The following is a 19,006-nucleotide window of genomic DNA, read 5'->3' as shown; positions in this document are numbered from 1 at the left end:
AAAAAACAAACTGTTAAATACTTTTGATTGTCATTTTGTAAAACACTAAAAACCAAAAATCACTTAAAAATAGAAAACAAAAAAAGAGATATTTTGTGAAAATAAAAATACAGCAAACATAAACATAAACCAAACAGACCTTGCTTTTCAAATGATCATATTTAAAAATGCCGTCCTACAAAACTTCATTTTTGATATTTCATGATTGTGAAGCTTTGGACCACCCAACTTCTCCATTGCTAACAATTTAAGCTTTCCCAATGACCATCTTATCACATACAAAAGAATCTCATAAAAATCCAGAAAACAAAGAAACACTCTATTTTATAATTCTTTTATTTTATTTTTTTAAAAATTTCTTTTAGTTTCTGGAACGTTGAGTAAAGGTTATTTTTGTCACTTCATATTCATCCACGACCTTTAAATACCGACAGTTGTTCTGTTTTGGTTCCCCGCTCTCCTTCATTGAACCACCTTCCACCCACTTATTCTTGTGTTGATTTCGTCCAAGAATTCAATCAATGGCGGAGAAGAGCAAAATATTGATCATCGGATGGACCGGATACATCGGAAAATTCATACTGGAGGCCAGCGCAAAATTAGGTCACCCAACCTTTGCCTTGGTTAGGGAGAGTACTGTCTCTGATCCCGTCAAGGGCAAACTCATCGACAACTTCAAGAGCTTGGGAGTCACATTGATCTATGTAAATTTGAAAATTTAAATGAATTTATTTATAGTTTTGATGGAGATCAGGTTTTCATAATAGATTGATTGTTCTATTAATTGATGTATTTACTAATTTACAGGGAGACCTCTACAACCATGAGAGCTTGGTGGCAGCAATTAAGCAGGTCGATGTGGTGATATCAACGGTTGGTAACATGCAGATAGCAGATCAGGTCAAGATTATTGATGCCATTAAAGAAGCTGGTAATGTTAAGGTGGGTGATTATAGTACATGCAGTAGTCTTTAATCAATTCAATCTAGTTGGGCTTCACTGCTTCAGTAAAGATTGGAGTGTATGTCAAGTTATTTTGTTGAATAATTCGGAGTTTCTCTATGTTTTTGTAGAACTAGTATATACATAGATAACTTTACCTCTTTGATTTTGAAACCAATTACAGTAACTTCACGACTCTTTAACATTTGGAATTTGGTGATTCAAAAAGCTTAAGCTCTGATAGAAATGGTGAATGGCTAAATATTTGATTCTTATACGATGTACCGGTGGTGGAAGCCAGTTAATCTGAGCAGCTGATTGGTTGTACCACCAACTTGGGGACCAAATTGATGATATTCCCCAATTACTTGTTTTAGTTTAATTTGGCCATGCCTAGCGTTATATTCAACATTCATCTTAGTTCAAACATAATCATCCCCCCATCAAATTAATTCTCCACTTTGGTATCTTATTGAACAAAAATGGTGATATTTTGTTCCTCCATTGATCAATAATTTCGATTTTTAGGATGTATCATGAATTCATGATCATGCATAACCTAGTCTAATGTATTTAAAATTTTAAATCATATGTTCATGGTGATGTTTAGCATCTTAAATTCGTGGAGTTGTTACTTCATTTGACATTATTTGGAAATACGTGCTCCACTATGTAGCATTTTCTATATGTTAGCCTGTTAGGAAAGAGAGTGATTGTTGCTGAAACTTGCTGCCAGCTAGAGACTCACTATTGCAATGATGAGGGCAGCCCCCTCCATGTCTATCCTAAGCAAGCTAAATAGGATCTGTATCGATAAATATCAGCTAAAAATCTTACCGAGTGGCTTCGGTTACTGGAAGTGGATAACAAGGCCACAAAAAGACGAAAACGGGCATCAATGATGGAATGATGTAGTTCAATTTGTGGCCTTCATCATTCGCTGCTACCGTGAGTTTGGTAGTTTGTTGATGGATGCAATAATTCGACTTCATTTGCAAAAACCGTAGGCAGCTAATTCTTTTTCTAAACAAGCATCTATAGGTTTCATACTATTTTAAGATGAAATCTTATATAATGTCCTTGAATTGTTCAGAGATTTTCTCCTTCGGAATTTGGAACTGATGTTGATCGCAACAGTGCTGTGGAGCCAGCGAAATCTGCATTTGCAGGCAAGGTCCAAATCCGCCGTGCGATTGAGGCTGAAGGGATCCCCTACACTTATGTATCTAGCAACTGCTTTGCTGGATATTATCTCCCTACACTGTGCCAGCTTGGAGCCAATGCTCCTCCAAGAGACAAAGTCACCATCCCTGGCAACGGAAATCGAAAGGGTAAGCAAATAGTACCCCAAATTAATTCCTATCACTGTCATGGCGTTCATTTGATAATACAATGCCTATGCTTCACATTCCTATCTGCATATATAAATAATTCTTCTGATTTTCTGTTTTTCATTTAGCTAATCTCCGTGAAGGCACAAATTTTAAACTGTATTAGAAGAATCTGGATTATTTTTATCGAAAACTAGATACAATGATGCAATAACTCAAGTCTCATTCATTTTCGGATGAGCATGGAGCAGTTTTCATTAGTGTCATGTTCAGTCTATAGAGTCATTGTTAAACTGTTCTGCCAAATTAACAAAGATGTTTAGTACATACATGATACATCTCACAATATGCATTTTGACCGGACTGCAGCTGTTTTTTCCGTGGAACAAGACATTGGAACCTTTACTATCAAAGCTGTAGATGACCCAAGAACCTTGAATAAGATTGTATACATCAGGCCTCCTAAAAACACTATCTCATTTAATGAGCTTGTTGCAATTTGGGAGAAGTTGATCGGGAAGAGCCTGGAGAAAACTTATCTTTCGGAGGAGGAAGTTCTAAAGAGTATCCAAGGTCAGTTGAAAAGTTTTATTCTCCTAATTTCTTTGGTATTCTGTCAATTATAAGCGTGCTTTTGATACATATGGTGATGGGTTCACATTGTTTAATCGGTGATTGGTTACCTATTCTCACAGAGACTCCATTTCCGTATAATATTGGCCTAGCAATCAACCATTCAGTCTTTGTGAATGGTGATCTGACCAACTTTGAGATTGAGCCATCTTTTGGAGCAGAGGCCTCTGAGCTATACCCAGATGTTAAATACACCAGTGTGGAAGAGTACCTCCAGCAATTTGTTTGAATCATTGTGTATTATTACCTGCTCTTGCCGTTGTTAAAATAAAACATGTACGCTGGTTGTTTAAAGGTTTCTGCTGAAATGTACTCTTCTGCCTATGAACTTCTCAGTCCTCTTCCAATATAATGTGTTGTGAAAAGATGCAGTTCCCTTCAAAGTTTTATTATCTTGTATCTGTGGAAATTCAGTGAGGTCCAAAATGTCGTGCTCGTAGTGTGCTGCATTGCCCGGGATGTGTGTTTTCTATTGTCTTGTATCTGTGGCATTAACCTTTGTGATTCAATGCGTGTGTAATGGAATTGTTACCTCAGGAGGTGCTGCACTTTAGAACTTTTGAGACCGTGTTTTGATTTATAGTTATCTATGGACCTTGTTGTTTTTTGTGCATGTTTGTCAGTTTTCCCAAGTCACAGGATTTTTAAGGGCTCACAATTTTAAAACGCAGTCTTATTAAGTCAAGGAGCACATGGACTTATATGCTGTCAATCAAATCCTTATTTTAGCAATGTATGAGTTTTTCTCAACAATTAGTTCATTTTTATTTTTCATGTTGCACTATACATGCTGGTGGATCCAGTAGCCAGTAGGTCTTTGGTCCCCATCACATCAGCTTCTCCTTGTGCTTTCTTTTCTATGCTGTGCACTAAATCATGCTTGACTGCAACTCAGTATCGCCCACCTTTTGAGCCTCAAGAGTTGGAAAAATTTGCAAATCCGACCCATAAAAATCAGATGAGATCCTACACCCTTTTTTTTTTCTCCTCCTCTTCTTGACAGTTCAAGGATCTGTACTAAGATCAACGATTTACGGTTGCAAAGCAGTGGTGGATCCACATGATTTTATCATGTAAAATTAATAGTTGGAACTTGTATAGGATAAAAAAATATCAGGTCCCCAAAAATATATACGTAAGGCCGTTAAATGATATTTGTAATAAATAATGATGTAATATTTTATTGTTTGAAATTATTATTGATGATTACCTTTGTGTGGATATATAAATAATTTGAAAAAATTTAGACTGCTCTAAACTCTGGACCCCGCTACTTAATTGTGCTCATGTGAATTAGGATCATAAGTCCGCCAAAGTTGTGGAGGGGTGGGATCGGAGATGGAAAGGGATTGGGGTGGGACTTAGAACGGCAGTTGATATCACCTTTTTATCAATACTCGAAAAGACAAGCCTAACCCCTAATCATTAATAATATTAATCAAATGGCAGTGAAGAATAATATAAAAATGACCAAACAAATTCTTCGTCCCCATTGTAGTGAGGCTAAATGCAAACTCACTCTCTGAAATTATATTATACTAAGAGATGAGATGGGATGTCAGAAAAATTCACCGTCACGTTTAAAAAAGGAGCACAATAGCTTTCTTAATTAAATAAGAGCATGTTATTGGTTGATTTATGACATTTTTTCAGTTTCCCCCGTCGCTTCGTGGATTTATGTGGAAACCTTTGGTATCACATTCACAGACGTAGTGGAAGATCTGGTTGAAAAGTCAAGAGTCTATAGAAATTCGATCTCCTTCTAGAAACAGATTTAAGTCTATGCATATCTAGCCGTTCATAGCGGCTCAGCCTGGCTTTCCATTAAAAGTGGTGCCCACTTGACGACTTGCTGGCTGCTGCTCCAATTCTCCAACTTTGAATAGGTTCTTCTGTCCAAGTTCCATGTCTTCTGTTCATCCTCCCTGTCTTGATGAATAATCTATTCAACAAGTCTTTGCAAAACGACGAAAATTTGTGGAGAATATGTCATGTTTTATTGTTTAAAAATATTATTTTCATATCATATAAATAATTTTTAAAAAAATATTTGGATCTCACTGCTTAGTTGTGTCCTCAGTGAATTTAAATCCCGTCACTGATGACAATACCTCACAATTAGACGAGTGTCTAAACATATTTTTGTAAAAGCAAACAAAAAAAAAACGAAAGAGGATAATTTTATTAGTATTATTTTTTCTAAAATAAAAAATCAAAGACAAGAATAAAACACAAGTTGATACATAGAACGATTGAACCAAGAATAGCTTGTCCTTTAGAAACTTAACATGGGTTTAAACTCGGGTTATTAATCATGTGCGTACAAAAAAAATTCACCTAACGACGAATGAGTTCAGTCAAAACTCAATATGTGATCACAAAAACATTATTCTTGATGAAAATCGAACTCAGACATCTCGAATTTATACGGTTTGACATTAACACTTTAAACATAAGCCCAACTTGACCACCTTAAAATGAATTTCTTGAACCCAACCCTTAAATGGTTAAATTAAATTTTAATTAATTTAAAATAAATTATGGACAAAAAAATAATATGTGTTTCATTAATTAATTAGTGTAAAAAGTATGGCAGAGTAGGATAGGATTACAAGACTGATGTCAACGAATTAAAGAAACCACAAATAAATAAATAAATATTATGTATTGAATTGTCCAAAGAGACTTATATATAAATAAATATTATGTATTGAATTGTCCAAGAGATTTTATATATCCACATCATTGAAAAATCTTTCAACATAGACATTTATATATTTTGCTTATTTTTAGGACCCACGTATTTGAAGAACTTTGAAAGTCAAATACCCATTTCGTAACTTCAGATCCCTCCCACACCCATAAATAGTCCTCAATCCGACTCTCCAGCATCATATCACCAGCGAACGCATCTTTCTCCATCAGCATACTCTAGTTGGTATTCTAAACTTTTTTGGGGCAGAAGATTTTTATTGAAAAATCCATTTCAATGGCTGATAAAAGCAAGATTTTGATCATCGGAGGAACTGGGTACATCGGGAAACATGTAGTCGAAGAGAGCGCAAAGAGTGGACACCCCACTTTTGCCTTGGTTAGAGAGAGCTCTGTTTCTGATCCTGTCAAGGGAAAGCTTATTGAGAACTTCGAAAGCTTGGGCGTCACCATACTTTTCGTATGTTCACAATCAATTTTTCATAGTTGGGTTTTTTTTTTTTGGGTTTCTGGTTTAGTTCCTGATTTGTTAGAAAGTTTTGATTTTTACCTGATAACAATTTGGGTTTTTTTCAGGGAGATCTCTACAACCATGATAGCTTGTTGGATGCGGTGAAGAAGGTGGACATAGTGATATCAACAGTAGGGCATATGCAGATACCTGATCAGGTCAACATCATCGCTGCCATTAAAGAGGCTGGTAATGTTCAGGTCAGTGAATAGTGAATGATCCTTTCTTTCTTTTCCTTCAAGAAATAATATTATCTTGTCTAATGGTAACTGGATTTAATTTTTATATATCTGAATAGCTGCCTTTTATCTCCTGCTTATTGAAACAGTTTTCTAGATATGGTTTGCTTAGTGTTAAGGCATAGATTCTGACTTTCTACTAATCAGCTTTAATTAGTTTTTTGGCTTCTTCTGATTTTTCCACCAAGTGGACCCTATTAGTTTGTGTGCCTTCGGATTAGTGTTTGGAATTCATTAGCCGCTTTTCTTGGGTCCTTGGAATTCAAGTAAGTCTCTCCAAGACCCAAGTTGACAAACTTGGGTGAATAGAGGTAATAAATATAAACTTTTGACTTAAAAAGTTTAAGTTGGTTTACAAATGAAAAACCCTGAATCATCAAGTGGGATCTCAATAAAACTTGCCTCACACCCACAAGGAAAAGATTTTAAGTATAAAAAAAGTTGATTTTGGTGCCAAACTTATCAAAATGTCATCTAACATGTAGTTTAAATTGCTAATTCATATCAAGCATAATTATTTGATTTTGTGTATGACCCATATAGTTAATGCTTTTGTATGGAATTTTGTCAATCCACTACGGATGCTGAAACAGGCCTCCAATCAAAATATTAAAATTTTGGATCCAATCTTTTGTTTCTGAAGGAGAATAGCATTTAACTTTTTCAATATCAACTGAATCTGTTGCTTGACATAAGTATTTCTAAATGAATGTTGACTAAGTAATGAAAGTTGATAAAAAGGCCACAGAAGATGTAATGTGTAGTTTGCAGTAGGCATCCATTGACTGCTCTGTATGGCAATTCTGTATCTGGGTATGCGCATTTCCACATGTGCAATAATGTGTAAACATGGTTTTCATCTGCGACATTTTTTGGCAACTATTTTACTTCCGTCCGAGTAAATGATGCTCGAGTCCCGAATCTTATGTAAAAGTTATTGAATTGTTCAGAGGTTTTTGCCTTCTGAGTTTGGAAATGATGTGGATCATCTTCACTCTGTGGAGCCATTGACATCTGCATTTGCAAGGAAGATCAAGCTCCGACGTACCATTGAGGCTGAAGGAATCCCTTACACTTATGTGTGCTGCAACTACTTTGCCGGCTTTTTCCTCCCTACATTGTGTCAGTTTGGAGTCCAAGCTCCTCCAAGAGACAAGGTCTCTATCTTGGGAGATGGGAATGCTAAAGGTAAGCAAGATCTCCATTTTCATCTCTTTTCTTCCCTACTAAATTTAGAAAGCTCGGTTTTTGGATGTTTTATCAACCTTTGTACCTACACTATTTTTTTTTTGGATTGTAGCTGTTTTCAATGAGGAGAATGACATTGCCACGTTCACCATCAAAGCTATAAATGATCCGGAAACTTTGAATAAGGTTGTCTACATCAGGCCTCCTCTCAACACTAACTCAATGAACGAGCTTGTCACTCTGTGGGAGAACTTGATTGGCCAAACCCTTGAGAAAACGTATGTCCCAGAAGAGGAACTTTTGAAGCAAATTGAAGGTTAGTTTGGAATGGTGTGTTTGCATTATTAATACCAGAAAATCATATTTTTTAACGTAGCAGTGGCTGACATTGGTTATTTGCGTGTCTGCAGCGAGTCCACCTCCATTCAATCTTCTTCTCGCACTTAACCACTCAGTATTTATCAAGGGTGATCATGCCAACTTTGATATTGATCCCGCAGTTGGGTTCGAGGCCACTGAGATATACCCGGATGTCAAATACACCACTGTTGAAGAATACCTTAAACGATTTGTTTAGATCCGTCTTTTCTTTTAACTTGAGAGTTGTTTGAAAATAAACATATGAGTAGTTGTGGAGGGGTTTGTTACAGAGGACTGCTTTAAGTCCTCTTCCAAAATGACTTTCTGGCAAATGACGTTAAGAGTTTTTAATTTTATACGGAGTGTTGTTCGGTTTGTATACGTTGAATTTCAGTAATGTTAAAAGAGTTCTATAAATCTGTATTATCCATGCTCTCCATCTCTTGGCTCTATTGATTTTTTACTTGGCCTCTGAAAGATGATAACGATAACGAAGAGATTTGATGTGTGCCAGTGATCTCGTCGAAGCCATCAATGATTCTAAAACTTTGAACAAGATTGTCTACATCATCAGGCTTCCTCTCAACACTTATTTAATGAACAAACATGCCACTCTACGGGAGAAGTTGGTTGTCCAAATTATCATGTTGTTAGGTGGGAAATTTTTTGTGCTTGTGGGTTTGACCGTCCGACTTTTAACGCATATCAAATGTCAAAGAGTGGCGGATGCAAATTTTATGCTTGTGGGTTTGACCGCCTGATTTTAGACACATATCGAATGTCAAAAAGTGATAGATGCACACGGTTGAATGGGAGCTCAAGCCCCCCTCCCCAATTTTTTGAAATCAACCAAAGTTAAAAAATAAACTTAAATGATTAACATACATTTTTCAAGTAACTATATAATATTTATGGTTAACATATAAACTATAATTATTGATTGATACATACTCATAAAAGAGAACAAATATTGATTGATACACATAGATGATAAATGATTTATACTCAATACAAAATCGTTCTGGACAACTTAAATGAATTTTTCTATTATTTAACATTTTATGTTTTAATTGCAGATATTTATTTAATTTAATTTAATGACTACATAAAAATTTACTTAATTTAATGATTATATAGATATTTGCTCATTCTCAGTCACTTTTCAATAAATAAGCCTAAGAAAATTTAGGGGGCAACGACCCCTATCAACCTTTCGCCGTCCTCCTATAAAATTCTGACTCTTCCATTGACTAAGTCCCCTTTAATTTATTTTCTAAATTCACCACTGATGTCAAAAGACAAACTTGTATGGAGTCCTTCTTAGTTATCAGTTATCACAGAAAAAGAATGCATGCATTGAACAGCACCAGCTATGCTTTAGTCATGAGAAAATAGGCTGGACGAGTTGGGCTTGGGCTTAGGTTGGATCATATGAAGACCAAAATTTTACTGGGCCGATTTGTTTCCTTCTTTAGCTGGGCCGAGGGGCCCGATCCCAATTAACGACAAGAAAACCCTTATTTTTGCCCTCCAAATGTTCCTGCGGCCTGCGAGTCCAATATCATAGCTCTTTCCCTTCCCAAAGCTTGTTTCCTTATCACACACAGCTGAAGCTTGAAAAGGCCCAAAATCCCAGTGAGCCGGAGCTCACATTCACAAACACCAACGACTGATCGGAGACGGCAACAACGAAGATGGGAACGCTAGGGAGAGCCGTATACACCGTCGGATTCTGGATTCGCGAGACTGGCCAGGCCATGGATCGCCTCGGTTGCCGCCTCCAGGGCAACAATTACTTTAAGGAGCAACGTAAGCTCCTCGTTCAATCTATTCGTAGATCTCATCCGGTTCACTGTTCACTTGAACATTTATTTATGCCTCATGGGATGGTTCATTTTTCCGTAGTTAGATCAGCTTTATTGGGTGCATTCGTGCATATGACCATTTCTTCGATTAGGTGTATAAATGGTGGACGCTCGCTCTGTGTCTGGCTGTGAAAGTGCCTCGTTCATTGTATGTTATGAAAACTTGGTTTACAGCACTTAGAACCGAATTCCGCACAATATTGGTTCAATGTTGAGTTTTTCTTTGCCAAAATCTGTTCATTATAGAAGAAAACAAGCTGCTGAGAATTATGATAATCATACTCATATCTCATCATACCCTTATCTTTATTCGTTGTTTAATTCACATTCTGCTATGTTGTGATGTCTATTTTCTAACAGTTAGTTGATCTTATTTTTTGGGATAGTGTCTAGACACCGAACGCTTATGAACCTCTTTGATAAAGCTCCCATGGTTGATAAAGACGCATTTGTGGCTCCAAGTGCCTCTGTCATTGGGGATGTTCAAATAGGGAGTGGATCATCTATTTGGTATGGATGTGTTGTGAGAGGTAAGATACCTTGCATAAATCACGTGTGAGCTTGATGCATTTGAATTTTGATATTATTAATTCTGACTTGTTTGAATTGATGTGAAGAAGCTCTGTAGTGCCAATTTACTGTGTTCTTGGTTTCTTTTTCTTTCATATATAATATTATTAATTGGATTAATATTATTGTTAGAAATTAGGACGATCTTTACTATTGTAGTTAGATTGCTACATGAGTATACATTATACAAGAATGGGTGATATCCATGGTATGTAACACAATGCAACACATTGGACGTAATCAAAGCACGAGTGCTGCTTTAGTTATCATTTAGAACTTTCCACCATATATCTTTTTGTCAAACAAGTATTTTCCCAATTGGTTTAACTTGTTTGAACGTTGTGAATACTTGTTGGTAATTAATGGGGGCTTGTCTATGTACACTGTTAGAAAAACTTTTTATAGCCAGCTGCTTAAGAAAAACTGAAAAAGTGAAAGACAAATTTTTATTTTCTTTTAGTTTTCAATAATTGGTCCATGTAACTGTTACAGCTGCTCGATTTCAATTTTGTGTTAGTCATCTGTTTATTCTTTTATAACAATACTTATTCTAGGGTTTTTCTTCCTTTAATTCATGTGCAGCTGAATCTTTGCTGTAGATTAGTAATTGGATTCTCTTGCTAGATTTTTCTAAACCTTTTCTTCTCTGAATAGGTGATGTCAACAGCATTAGCATTGGATCTGGAACTAACATACAAGATAACTCTCTTGTGCATGTGGCGAAGTCTAATTTGAGTGGCAAGGTTCTGCCAACCATCATTGGGGACAATGTGACTGTGGGTGAGTGACATGAGAGTACTCATAATTGGTGTCAATAAATCCGATCTGTGCATCATATTTTTTTTGGGATTTTGACTTAAATGCGAAACTTGGCAGGTCACAGTGCTGTTTTACATGGATGTACTGTTGAGGATGAGGCCTTTGTTGGCATGGGAGCGACACTTCTCGATGGCGTCTTTGTTGAAAAAAACGCTATGGTTGCTGCTGGAGCTCTTGTTAGACAGAATACAAGGATTCCTTGTGGTGAGGTCGGTCTGGAACCTCTCTTTTTCCTTTTCTCTTTGGGTGTGTTTGTCTCTGTACGTGTAAAGTGACTTCATGAATTGGGATATGTTATTTTACTTTGAAGAGTGCTAATGGTAACTTCATCTATCATTTTACATTCATCTGAGTTTATTTTTTGGGTGACCAATATGCTGAAGCTTGAGATTTATCTATCTACAGAGGCGACTTAATGTTTATACTAACTAAAAAAAAGTATACTAACTAAAATTTCTAGATGTGTATCGACAGTTGGAAATATCGTGTTGAATTGTAAACTGATAAAGTGGAAGACATTGTATGTGGTGATTTGTAAAAGTATAGACTGGTGAAGTTGATGAACGTTCCTTGAAATTGATCAAGTACAAACAACAATGGGATAGGATGTGGCAAAATTGATGTCTGTATTGTGCACACATGTCACCTCTGCCTACCCAGTTGCTCATGTCACTTATTGTCAGGATAGTGCCAGAGGGTGAGGAAATATTTTATCATGTTCATGGGGTTTCTGATGTGATTAAATATGGAAGAGCTGGGTAGACATGAGACAAGCAATTTGGTTATCCCGTCCATTGCTTTTTGTCATCTTCTTTTAATGTCGTATTTCTGCTATGTACTGAAGGAGTATAAATTGAATGCTTTCTTTGTTTTTGGCAGTGCAGAATGTTCATTGGGTCAAGTCATCTCTCGCTCTCGCTCTCTCTTGAAATTGGGAAGAGGGGGGGGGGGGTTCTGTAAGAAGGGAAAACATGTTAGCTTTGTCTTTAAAATGTGGAGGAATTGTGACTTGGAGTTGAGATTCCTGATCCAATTGGGTAGACAAGCTATTTGGTTTTGGTTCCATTGCTCTTTGTCATCTTCTTTTAATGTTGTCTTTCTGCCTCGTACTGATGAAGTATGCATACATTGTTAATTGGATCAACTCATAACTCTTCCCATCTCTTGAAACGTGGAGGGAGAAGGGGGGTAGTCGGTGTTGTCTGTGAAAAAGGGAAAAACCCCTTTTTTTTAAACACGGTGGAAATGACTTTGCTCATCTTCTAATCTGGCTGAAGTATTTCCTCACCTGGATTTAATTCTGTATTGACTGCTCCTTGAGCATTGCTTTGTTTTTTTTCTCATACATACATGCAATTTAGTAGGAGGCTAAAAAAAGGGTTGATGTGGATCTCTTGTTTGTCTCTTGTGTAGTGAGAGAGTGCCCTTATGCTTTCAGCTTGCCTTATTTGCTTATGGTATGCTTTCCAAATATTTATCTTCAACAGGTATGGGGAGGCAATCCAGCAAAGTTTCTGAGGAAGCTTACTGACGAGGAGATGGCTTTTATTTCCCAGTCGGCTCTCAATTATACCAACCTTGCACAGGTTCATGCTGCTGAGAATGCAAAGCCTTTTGAAGAGATAGAGTTTGAGAAGGTGCTTCGTAAAAAGTTTGCCCGTCGGGATGAGGATTATGACTCACTGCTGGGAGTTGTTCGTGAAACTCCCCCAGAGCTTATTCTTCCTGATAACGTTTTACCAGATAAGGCACGAAAGGAAAAGTTAACTACTTAAGGAGGTCTTTTTCTTTTTAATTTTTGAATCGCAAAAATTTGGGTCAAGGAAAATTATTTTGTTATGTGCAAGTATCTGGAGAAAGGATAAGGATCATGCTTTCTTTCCCAATAATACCAGACATGCCCAGGGTAGAGTTATGGCATCCCTTTTGGTTTCTGGCTCTACTCTAGCTGTGATTGTTCGGAAACTCTAATTTCTGCTTTGGGAGGGATAATGCCATCCTGCAGCTATATGTTGATGTTTTTGTGTTCTTTGTATTTACCATATTGCTCTCTCGGATGATATTTTTGATCGTTATTCTGGAATTGCAAGCACTGTGAACCGCCTAATTTTGTTTGGATATTTTAACTGACATATCGATGAATCATACTGCCCCTTGGGCCGCTTAATCCACTGCTTTTTGAATAGAGGCATTATAGCTTGAGTTAGTTGTGAGATCTGCTGTGGATGTACGTGATTATGGATTGAAATGTCTATATAATTTCTGCCACTATAGGCAACTGTATCAGGTTTGAAGTTTCAAATAAGATTTCCCTGGTTTGTCAAGTTGAGGAGCCCGATTGTTTGTGGAGAGGGTGGATGCCATTTGCAATCCAATGCTTACTATTTCTTTGATTAAACTAATTTTTCTCCTCTCTTTGTTACACTCGTTTTTCACGGAATGAGGGGGCTAGATTTTAATTTTGCGGCTTTTGACTGGGCAACCCAATATTATTGAATTCAAGGGTCCTTACGAGGACAAACGGAATCTGCATTTGGTGATGGAGTAGTGCTCTGATGGTGATGAAGACTCAGACCTCTCCTTCATCAAAAGTTCAAAATCATTGCAAAACCACGATACGAACGCATTGGAGAACCAAACCGGCAATTTTCAGCTGCAAAACTTCTATTGAAGATGGATGCAAATCAACAAGCCCTCACTTTCATGGCAACGTTCACAGCTATACAAAGATACCAAACAACAATTTTGTAAATTGAGTGATCGAGTTGAACTTATCGACTTTTGCTCCATTACCCCCTTGGTTTCGCAAATGGCTTGAAATTCCTTTGATTTTGAGCCAAAAAGAAAGCATGTAGGCCCTACGCAACTTTTCAGTCACTTAAAAAGTTGACCATGTCCAAATATCAGTCCACAACTTCTTTTGCTCACTGACATTGGAATACATAGCGCATGCACTCTTTTTAGCTCAAAATGGAATCAATTTCAAACTATTGGCGAAACCAGTGAGAATCAGATATATCACAATCCATAAATCATTATGTTCACAACAAAGTCCATTGATTTTGTCAGCGATCATCAGCATAAATGCCGATGTAAGTCCACCACACCACAACTAGCATAAAAATGTTTGCACCAACAAGGCAAAAATAAATGGCATGATAAAAGACACACAAAAAGTATAAATAAACCAAGAAATGACATCGCCAATGGTGCCTTCCATTCCTCACTAGATTCTGAAAACTCGAACTTAAATTTATCATCTGAGGACAAGAAGAGGCCACCACGCAGGTTCTTGCATCCTCATATATCCATTGGAGCGGCCCCTTCGTCAGAGCCAGGGCCTTGCTCTGCAGTGGAAACTTGCTCAGGACCAGCTTCCGGCTCAGCGGCAGGCCCCTCTGCCTCTTCAACTATCTCAAATGCATCAATTAACTTTTGAACAGTTTCCTGATCTAATATATGGAAAGACTCCCCAACTCCTACTACTGCAACAGTGCAAATGGAACTCTTGAGGGTTTCTCCTTGCAATGTTTCCCTTATTGCAAGGAGCGCATCCTTGACCAGGTCGTCACGAGATGACTCTGAGAAGTTCTCAAACCTGCGTTCCAAGTACGTCTTTGCAGCTTGAGATCGTGACCCAATGGCAAAAGCCTGATATTCAAAGTAGTTCCCACTTGGACAATTGTAGTAGAGGTGAGCTCCAGATTCATCCAAGCCAGCAACCAAAAGACCAACACCATAAGGACGCTTCCACGAACGTTGGGTACATACCTGCCAAAACGCCAACCAAATATTTGTCATAACAACAAACAATAGTTCTGGAAAAACACAAAGCAACGTTACTTCTTATCATCCCCACTTTATAGCTGGAAATCGATCTTTGCCGAAATACCAATATAGACCAAAAGGAAAAAAAGACAAAGAAATTGGCCATTGAGTGAATACACAAGAGTTCTTGCTCATGATGTCTTTTATTTCATGTACTCCACAAAATACACACATGTTCAAAGAAAATGAAATGCGGTGGCCTGTTGAAAATTTGTTTCACCACAACCTAAAAGTCATATAAGGGGTAAACCCTTCACAGCGGAAAATTTGTTTGACCTTTAACAAAGAATGAAATATCAACGAAGATCCATTATTTGAACAATGCTTGCTAACCCCACTATTGAATATCTCCCAACTCATCCTATGATCTACCATTCACTAGTTAATCTGAAGCTTCTAGAGACAAAACTGTGACAACTGTTCTCTCAGTTCGTCCAGGACACCACCATAAACGTCAAGTCTTAATTCATCCACTGCGAGCGACAAAACTTTTCCTATAATCTACCATTCACTAGTCAATCTGAAGCTTCTAGAGACAAAACTGTGACAACGGTTCTCTCAGTTCATCCAGGAGACCACCACAAACGTCAAGTCTGATATCATCCAATGCAAGCGACATTAGGTGGCAAAACACCACCTATCTAACCATAATCTAGGAAAGCAAATTAAACCAACCGGTTCACTTCTACCATAATATGCTCATGAGTTGCAGCTTAATAAATTCAGAATAATAAAAAAGTAAAATTTTCACCATCTTTTGCAGCAAAAGAAAAGGCACAAATATGCTGCAAAACGATAATTAACAAGGTGGGAGAAGGAAAAGAAATGGGGTGATGTGTTACCGATAATAACAACATAAGAGCATCACCAGATATATGTAGCTGTAACATGGTTCTTTCTAATTTTTAAACGCATCTCAACAACTGGATATTAGTCAGCCTCATAAACAAAAAAGTTAAGAATTAAGGTAAATATCTAAAAGAGTTTAGGAAATGCACAAGTGAAACCAAATAACTAGATGAGTATAATCCAAGATCAGTTGATTCATATTGTTAAGCCCATAAGAGTTAATTAAGACAATTAGGTTAATCCCATTAGTTTAGTTCCTCCCACAACATTAGAGGTAACCCTGCACACCAATAGCTAGAAAAATGCTAGTAGGACTGCAGCTTAATAAAGCAACTATATTGATTATCCATTGGGTTTCAGTAGTTGGCCATCGAAAACCAGCCTCGTCATATGAAAAGTCACAAAAAAGAAAACAGAGAAATACTTCTTCAATCAATCACATTGACTCCCAAGTCCCAATACAATCATGAAAAGTAAAAAAAAAAAGTCAAAAGGGAACAAAGTCAATTTTCTTAGCATGACCAGAATTTTCAAAAGAAAAGAGAAATACTTATAACATGATTCGTCACAAATTCGAGCAGATCATCATTTAAAAATTATGTGAAAGATTCTTTTTCTAGTAATCATAATTCACAAGCACATTGAGATACTTCTGCTGCTGAACAATACTTCGGTTGATAATTGATCATTCACAACTTAATTAAGTAGCAAAATTCCTGATGAAAACTAAGACAAACTCAATAAATGAAAAAAATTAATAATTAAAGCTGCAGCTATCATTAGTACTTTCCTCCCTGTTCTTCGCCACCAGCGGGAGGACGGCAAGGCTTTGGAAAGGAGACAATAAGAGAGTGCAATATTCTAAAAAAGACTGAATATCACAGAATAACACGGGCATTAACTTGAATGATCAATGCAAACCACCAATTTAACTATAAATATGATGTCTCAATCATTTTGTACACCATAATGGCCATAAGAAATTTGGCACACGATGACGTGACTATAAAATGACAACCAAGGAGTTGATGGAGTCCACAATGCTAGTGCTACACAAGTTGCAGTTACTATAAACTAAGTAATCCAGAGATCAAGTAGAAATAGATATAATGGCAGTTACTTGAAAACTTGTCGAAAATAAATGAAAGGGTACAGAAACACTGAACTTCTGAATAAACCTTAAATATCACCAACAAGAGTTGAGAAGAAAGACTTCAAGGTGCTCAACCAACACTTCAGAAGTTGATACTTTCATTTGTGACAAAAAAGATTTTAAACTTTAAAAAAAGGGAAACAAAAAAGCTTCATCACAACTATCCTCACAACGGCTACAGATAAAGCATCCCATACACAATCCTCTTTTACAATATTCTTCTCGGCAGAAGATTGTTATATGGCAAAAATATGGTTTTGGTCCCTACACCATCACATGTTTTCACTTTCATCCCACATCGACTTTTAGTCCGCAAACTGTCTTATGACTTCCATTTTGTCCTGTATTTCCCACCCTGTCATGGCAATCAAGTCTCCAAGACGGAAAATGCCTAAACATGCATTACAGTTGAGGGACAAAGTGTACTTGATGCTGAGAATCATTAACATCACCCTGGAAAAGAAATGTGGCACATAGCAGAAATGACCGACAGAAAACTATGAGTGAGCACCGAAAAAAGAACATCATGTTGTGTCAAAAACTTCCAAACACAAGGTTCCCTCACAAGAGAGTTCTTCCCCATCAACAGTCTTAATTAAGTCCAAACTTTCCAAAAGGACCAAACCCACACCAGACAGATAAGGGAAGTCCATAAAAAAAATTATGAGAAGTCAATTTAATCAGAGATCAGGCAAAAGTAAGGGTTGTAATCTCAAAAAAATAAACAATGCAGGAAGCAAAACATCAGTGTCATGACAAGTAAACTTGTCATATTATTTATTGTCCAATCTCCAGCGCTTAAACAGAATCCATACCAGAGACTAATTAACTAGGCTTTAACACATCCTTGGTATAGTTGATTAGATAAACTAGCTAACAAGCTAAAATTAGACTTCATTTCAACATCATCAAACATAAAAGACCAAAATAAGCCTAAACTAAGACATATGAAGTGTCAAAACTATAATTGTATCAAATAGACATAATTTCCTTTCATCTTCAGAATTCACATATACAGGCACCACATTAAAACCCTAACGGGCAAAAATTCTTGCACTTCAAAAGAAAAGGATACTGCTTGATAATAAAAGCAGCCAAAACCTCAAGCATTTGACAAAATTTCAGCTCCGGCAAAGAAAACAAAGAATAACTCAGTAATTCCCAAATCCCCAGCCATCACTAAAAACCCTAACTTTGATTTCCACGATCTAAAAGCAAACTCTCACCGAACATAACTCAAACAGCATCTAATTCACAAAAATAGCATTAGGGATGGAACTGAATCAAACCTGAGCCTTATCCGCCAGCTGAACAACAAGACGACCGACAGGGAGCGGAGACTCATAGCTAAAGGAGTAGTTGATGCATTCAGAGCGCATATATCGAGAAAGGACACGACCGTCGGCAGTTAGACCAGCTATTGCGACTCCGATGTGGTCGTCGACCTTGAAGATCTTCTTTTGATGTGACGATAGCTCGGAGTTGGCCTTGTTGACGCACGCTAACACTACATGCGTTTTGGATCGGAGTCCAATCGCAGCGGACCCCTGCTTGACGGCCTCCATCGCGTACTCAACCTGGAAGAGCCGACCCGCGGGGCTCCATGTAGTAACGTCAGTATCGTACTGATTCCTGAACATTTTCTCTTAGTATATTCGAGTCTACTCTCAGCCGTCTCAGAGAAAACCAGGACCCAAACAATGTCTCTCTCCGTCTGAAGATTTCTTTAGGAGAAGCGAATGGGCGTTGGGTATATGCAGGTTTTCTTCTTCTTCAAGACAGAGTGACAGAGGACTCTGCTTTCTTTCTTCTTTTTTTTCTACAAGGGTTTTATTGAAAAATGACACTGCTAATAAACATTTTTCAAATATAACCCTTCTTTTTAAAACACTTAAATCTGACCCTTTCAGTCAAAGAAAAGACATATACACCCTTTCACGTCCTTTTATGCATTTCCATCTCACTTGCAACCCTAGAAATGATTTCCCTCCTAAAACCACTTCCCT

At 37.2% G+C, this 19,006-nt stretch overlaps 4 protein-coding genes across 5 annotated transcripts; 3 read left to right on the top strand and 1 right to left on the bottom strand.

The window, feature by feature from the left end:
* The first annotated feature begins 438 nt into the window (after positions 1 to 438).
* LOC120010150 (eugenol synthase 1-like) lies at positions 439 to 3,289 on the top strand. Of its 2 annotated transcripts, none has more exons than XM_038860859.1 (5): positions 439 to 704; positions 808 to 942; positions 2,036 to 2,273; positions 2,643 to 2,846; positions 2,952 to 3,136. In XM_038860859.1, exons 1-5 carry the CDS (start codon positions 522 to 524, stop codon positions 2,996 to 2,998), a joined length of 807 nt encoding a protein of 268 aa, XP_038716787.1. In that variant the 5' UTR covers positions 439 to 521; the 3' UTR covers positions 2,999 to 3,136. The 2 variants fall into 2 exon arrangements, with proteins under 2 accessions (XP_038716787.1, XP_038716786.1); XM_038860858.1 differs by having other exon boundaries at positions 440 to 704; positions 2,969 to 3,289.
* Positions 3,290 to 5,726: 2,437 nt separating this feature from the next.
* On the top strand, positions 5,727 to 8,346 carry LOC120010189 (phenylcoumaran benzylic ether reductase Betv6-like). Its single transcript, XM_038860906.1, has 5 exons — positions 5,727 to 6,078; positions 6,195 to 6,329; positions 7,319 to 7,556; positions 7,669 to 7,872; positions 7,967 to 8,346. Exons 1-5 carry the CDS (start codon positions 5,896 to 5,898, stop codon positions 8,131 to 8,133), a joined length of 927 nt encoding a protein of 308 aa, XP_038716834.1. The 5' UTR covers positions 5,727 to 5,895; the 3' UTR covers positions 8,134 to 8,346.
* A 1,114-nt stretch (positions 8,347 to 9,460) lies between these two features.
* Positions 9,461 to 13,341, top strand: LOC120010160 (gamma carbonic anhydrase 1, mitochondrial-like). The gene is made up of 5 exons (XM_038860871.1): positions 9,461 to 9,725; positions 10,168 to 10,311; positions 11,006 to 11,131; positions 11,228 to 11,379; positions 12,658 to 13,341. The coding sequence occupies exons 1-5, from the start codon at positions 9,611 to 9,613 to the stop codon at positions 12,943 to 12,945; spliced, it is 825 nt and encodes a 274-aa protein (XP_038716799.1). The 5' UTR covers positions 9,461 to 9,610; the 3' UTR covers positions 12,946 to 13,341.
* An 832-nt stretch (positions 13,342 to 14,173) lies between these two features.
* On the bottom strand, positions 14,174 to 18,785 carry LOC120011496 (proteasome subunit alpha type-1-B-like). The gene is made up of 2 exons (XM_038862621.1): positions 18,290 to 18,785; positions 14,174 to 14,941 (listed from the first exon to the last, which is right to left on the bottom strand). Exons 1-2 carry the CDS (start codon positions 18,638 to 18,640, stop codon positions 14,471 to 14,473), a joined length of 822 nt encoding a protein of 273 aa, XP_038718549.1. The 5' UTR covers positions 18,641 to 18,785; the 3' UTR covers positions 14,174 to 14,470.
* Positions 18,786 to 19,006: the final 221 nt, after the last annotated feature.

Source organism: Tripterygium wilfordii, chromosome 12 (genome assembly GCF_013401445.1).
Source record: "Tripterygium wilfordii isolate XIE 37 chromosome 12, ASM1340144v1, whole genome shotgun sequence".
NCBI lineage: Eukaryota > Viridiplantae > Streptophyta > Magnoliopsida > Celastrales > Celastraceae > Tripterygium > Tripterygium wilfordii.
The sequence above is the reverse complement of the archived record's forward strand: the minus strand, read 5'-3'. Positions and strand labels throughout refer to the sequence as shown.

Bases quoted from the DNA above. Each gene is read 5' to 3' on its own strand.
- LOC120010160 (XM_038860871.1), top strand. From the start codon at position 9,611: ATGGGAACGCTAGGGAGAGCCGTATACACCGTCGGATTCTGGATTCGC. The intron at 10,312-11,005 runs GTAAGATACCTT...TTCTCTGAATAG, and splicing joins GTATGGATGTGTTGTGAGAG to GTGATGTCAACAGCATTAGC. The intron at 11,132-11,227 runs GTGAGTGACATG...GAAACTTGGCAG, and splicing joins TGGGGACAATGTGACTGTGG to GTCACAGTGCTGTTTTACAT.
- LOC120010150 (XM_038860858.1), top strand. From the start codon at position 522: ATGGCGGAGAAGAGCAAAATATTGATCATCGGATGGACCGGATACATC. The intron at 2,274-2,642 runs GTAAGCAAATAG...ACCGGACTGCAG, and splicing joins TGGCAACGGAAATCGAAAGG to CTGTTTTTTCCGTGGAACAA. The intron at 2,847-2,968 runs GTCAGTTGAAAA...CTATTCTCACAG, and splicing joins AGTTCTAAAGAGTATCCAAG to AGACTCCATTTCCGTATAAT.
- LOC120011496 (XM_038862621.1), bottom strand. From the start codon at position 18,640: ATGTTCAGGAATCAGTACGATACTGACGTTACTACATGGAGCCCCGCG. The intron at 14,942-18,289 runs GTTTGATTCAGT...GCGTTTTGGCAG, and splicing joins AGCTGGCGGATAAGGCTCAG to GTATGTACCCAACGTTCGTG.
- LOC120010189 (XM_038860906.1), top strand. From the start codon at position 5,896: ATGGCTGATAAAAGCAAGATTTTGATCATCGGAGGAACTGGGTACATC. The intron at 6,330-7,318 runs GTCAGTGAATAG...TGAATTGTTCAG, and splicing joins AAGAGGCTGGTAATGTTCAG to AGGTTTTTGCCTTCTGAGTT. The intron at 7,873-7,966 runs GTTAGTTTGGAA...GCGTGTCTGCAG, and splicing joins ACTTTTGAAGCAAATTGAAG to CGAGTCCACCTCCATTCAAT.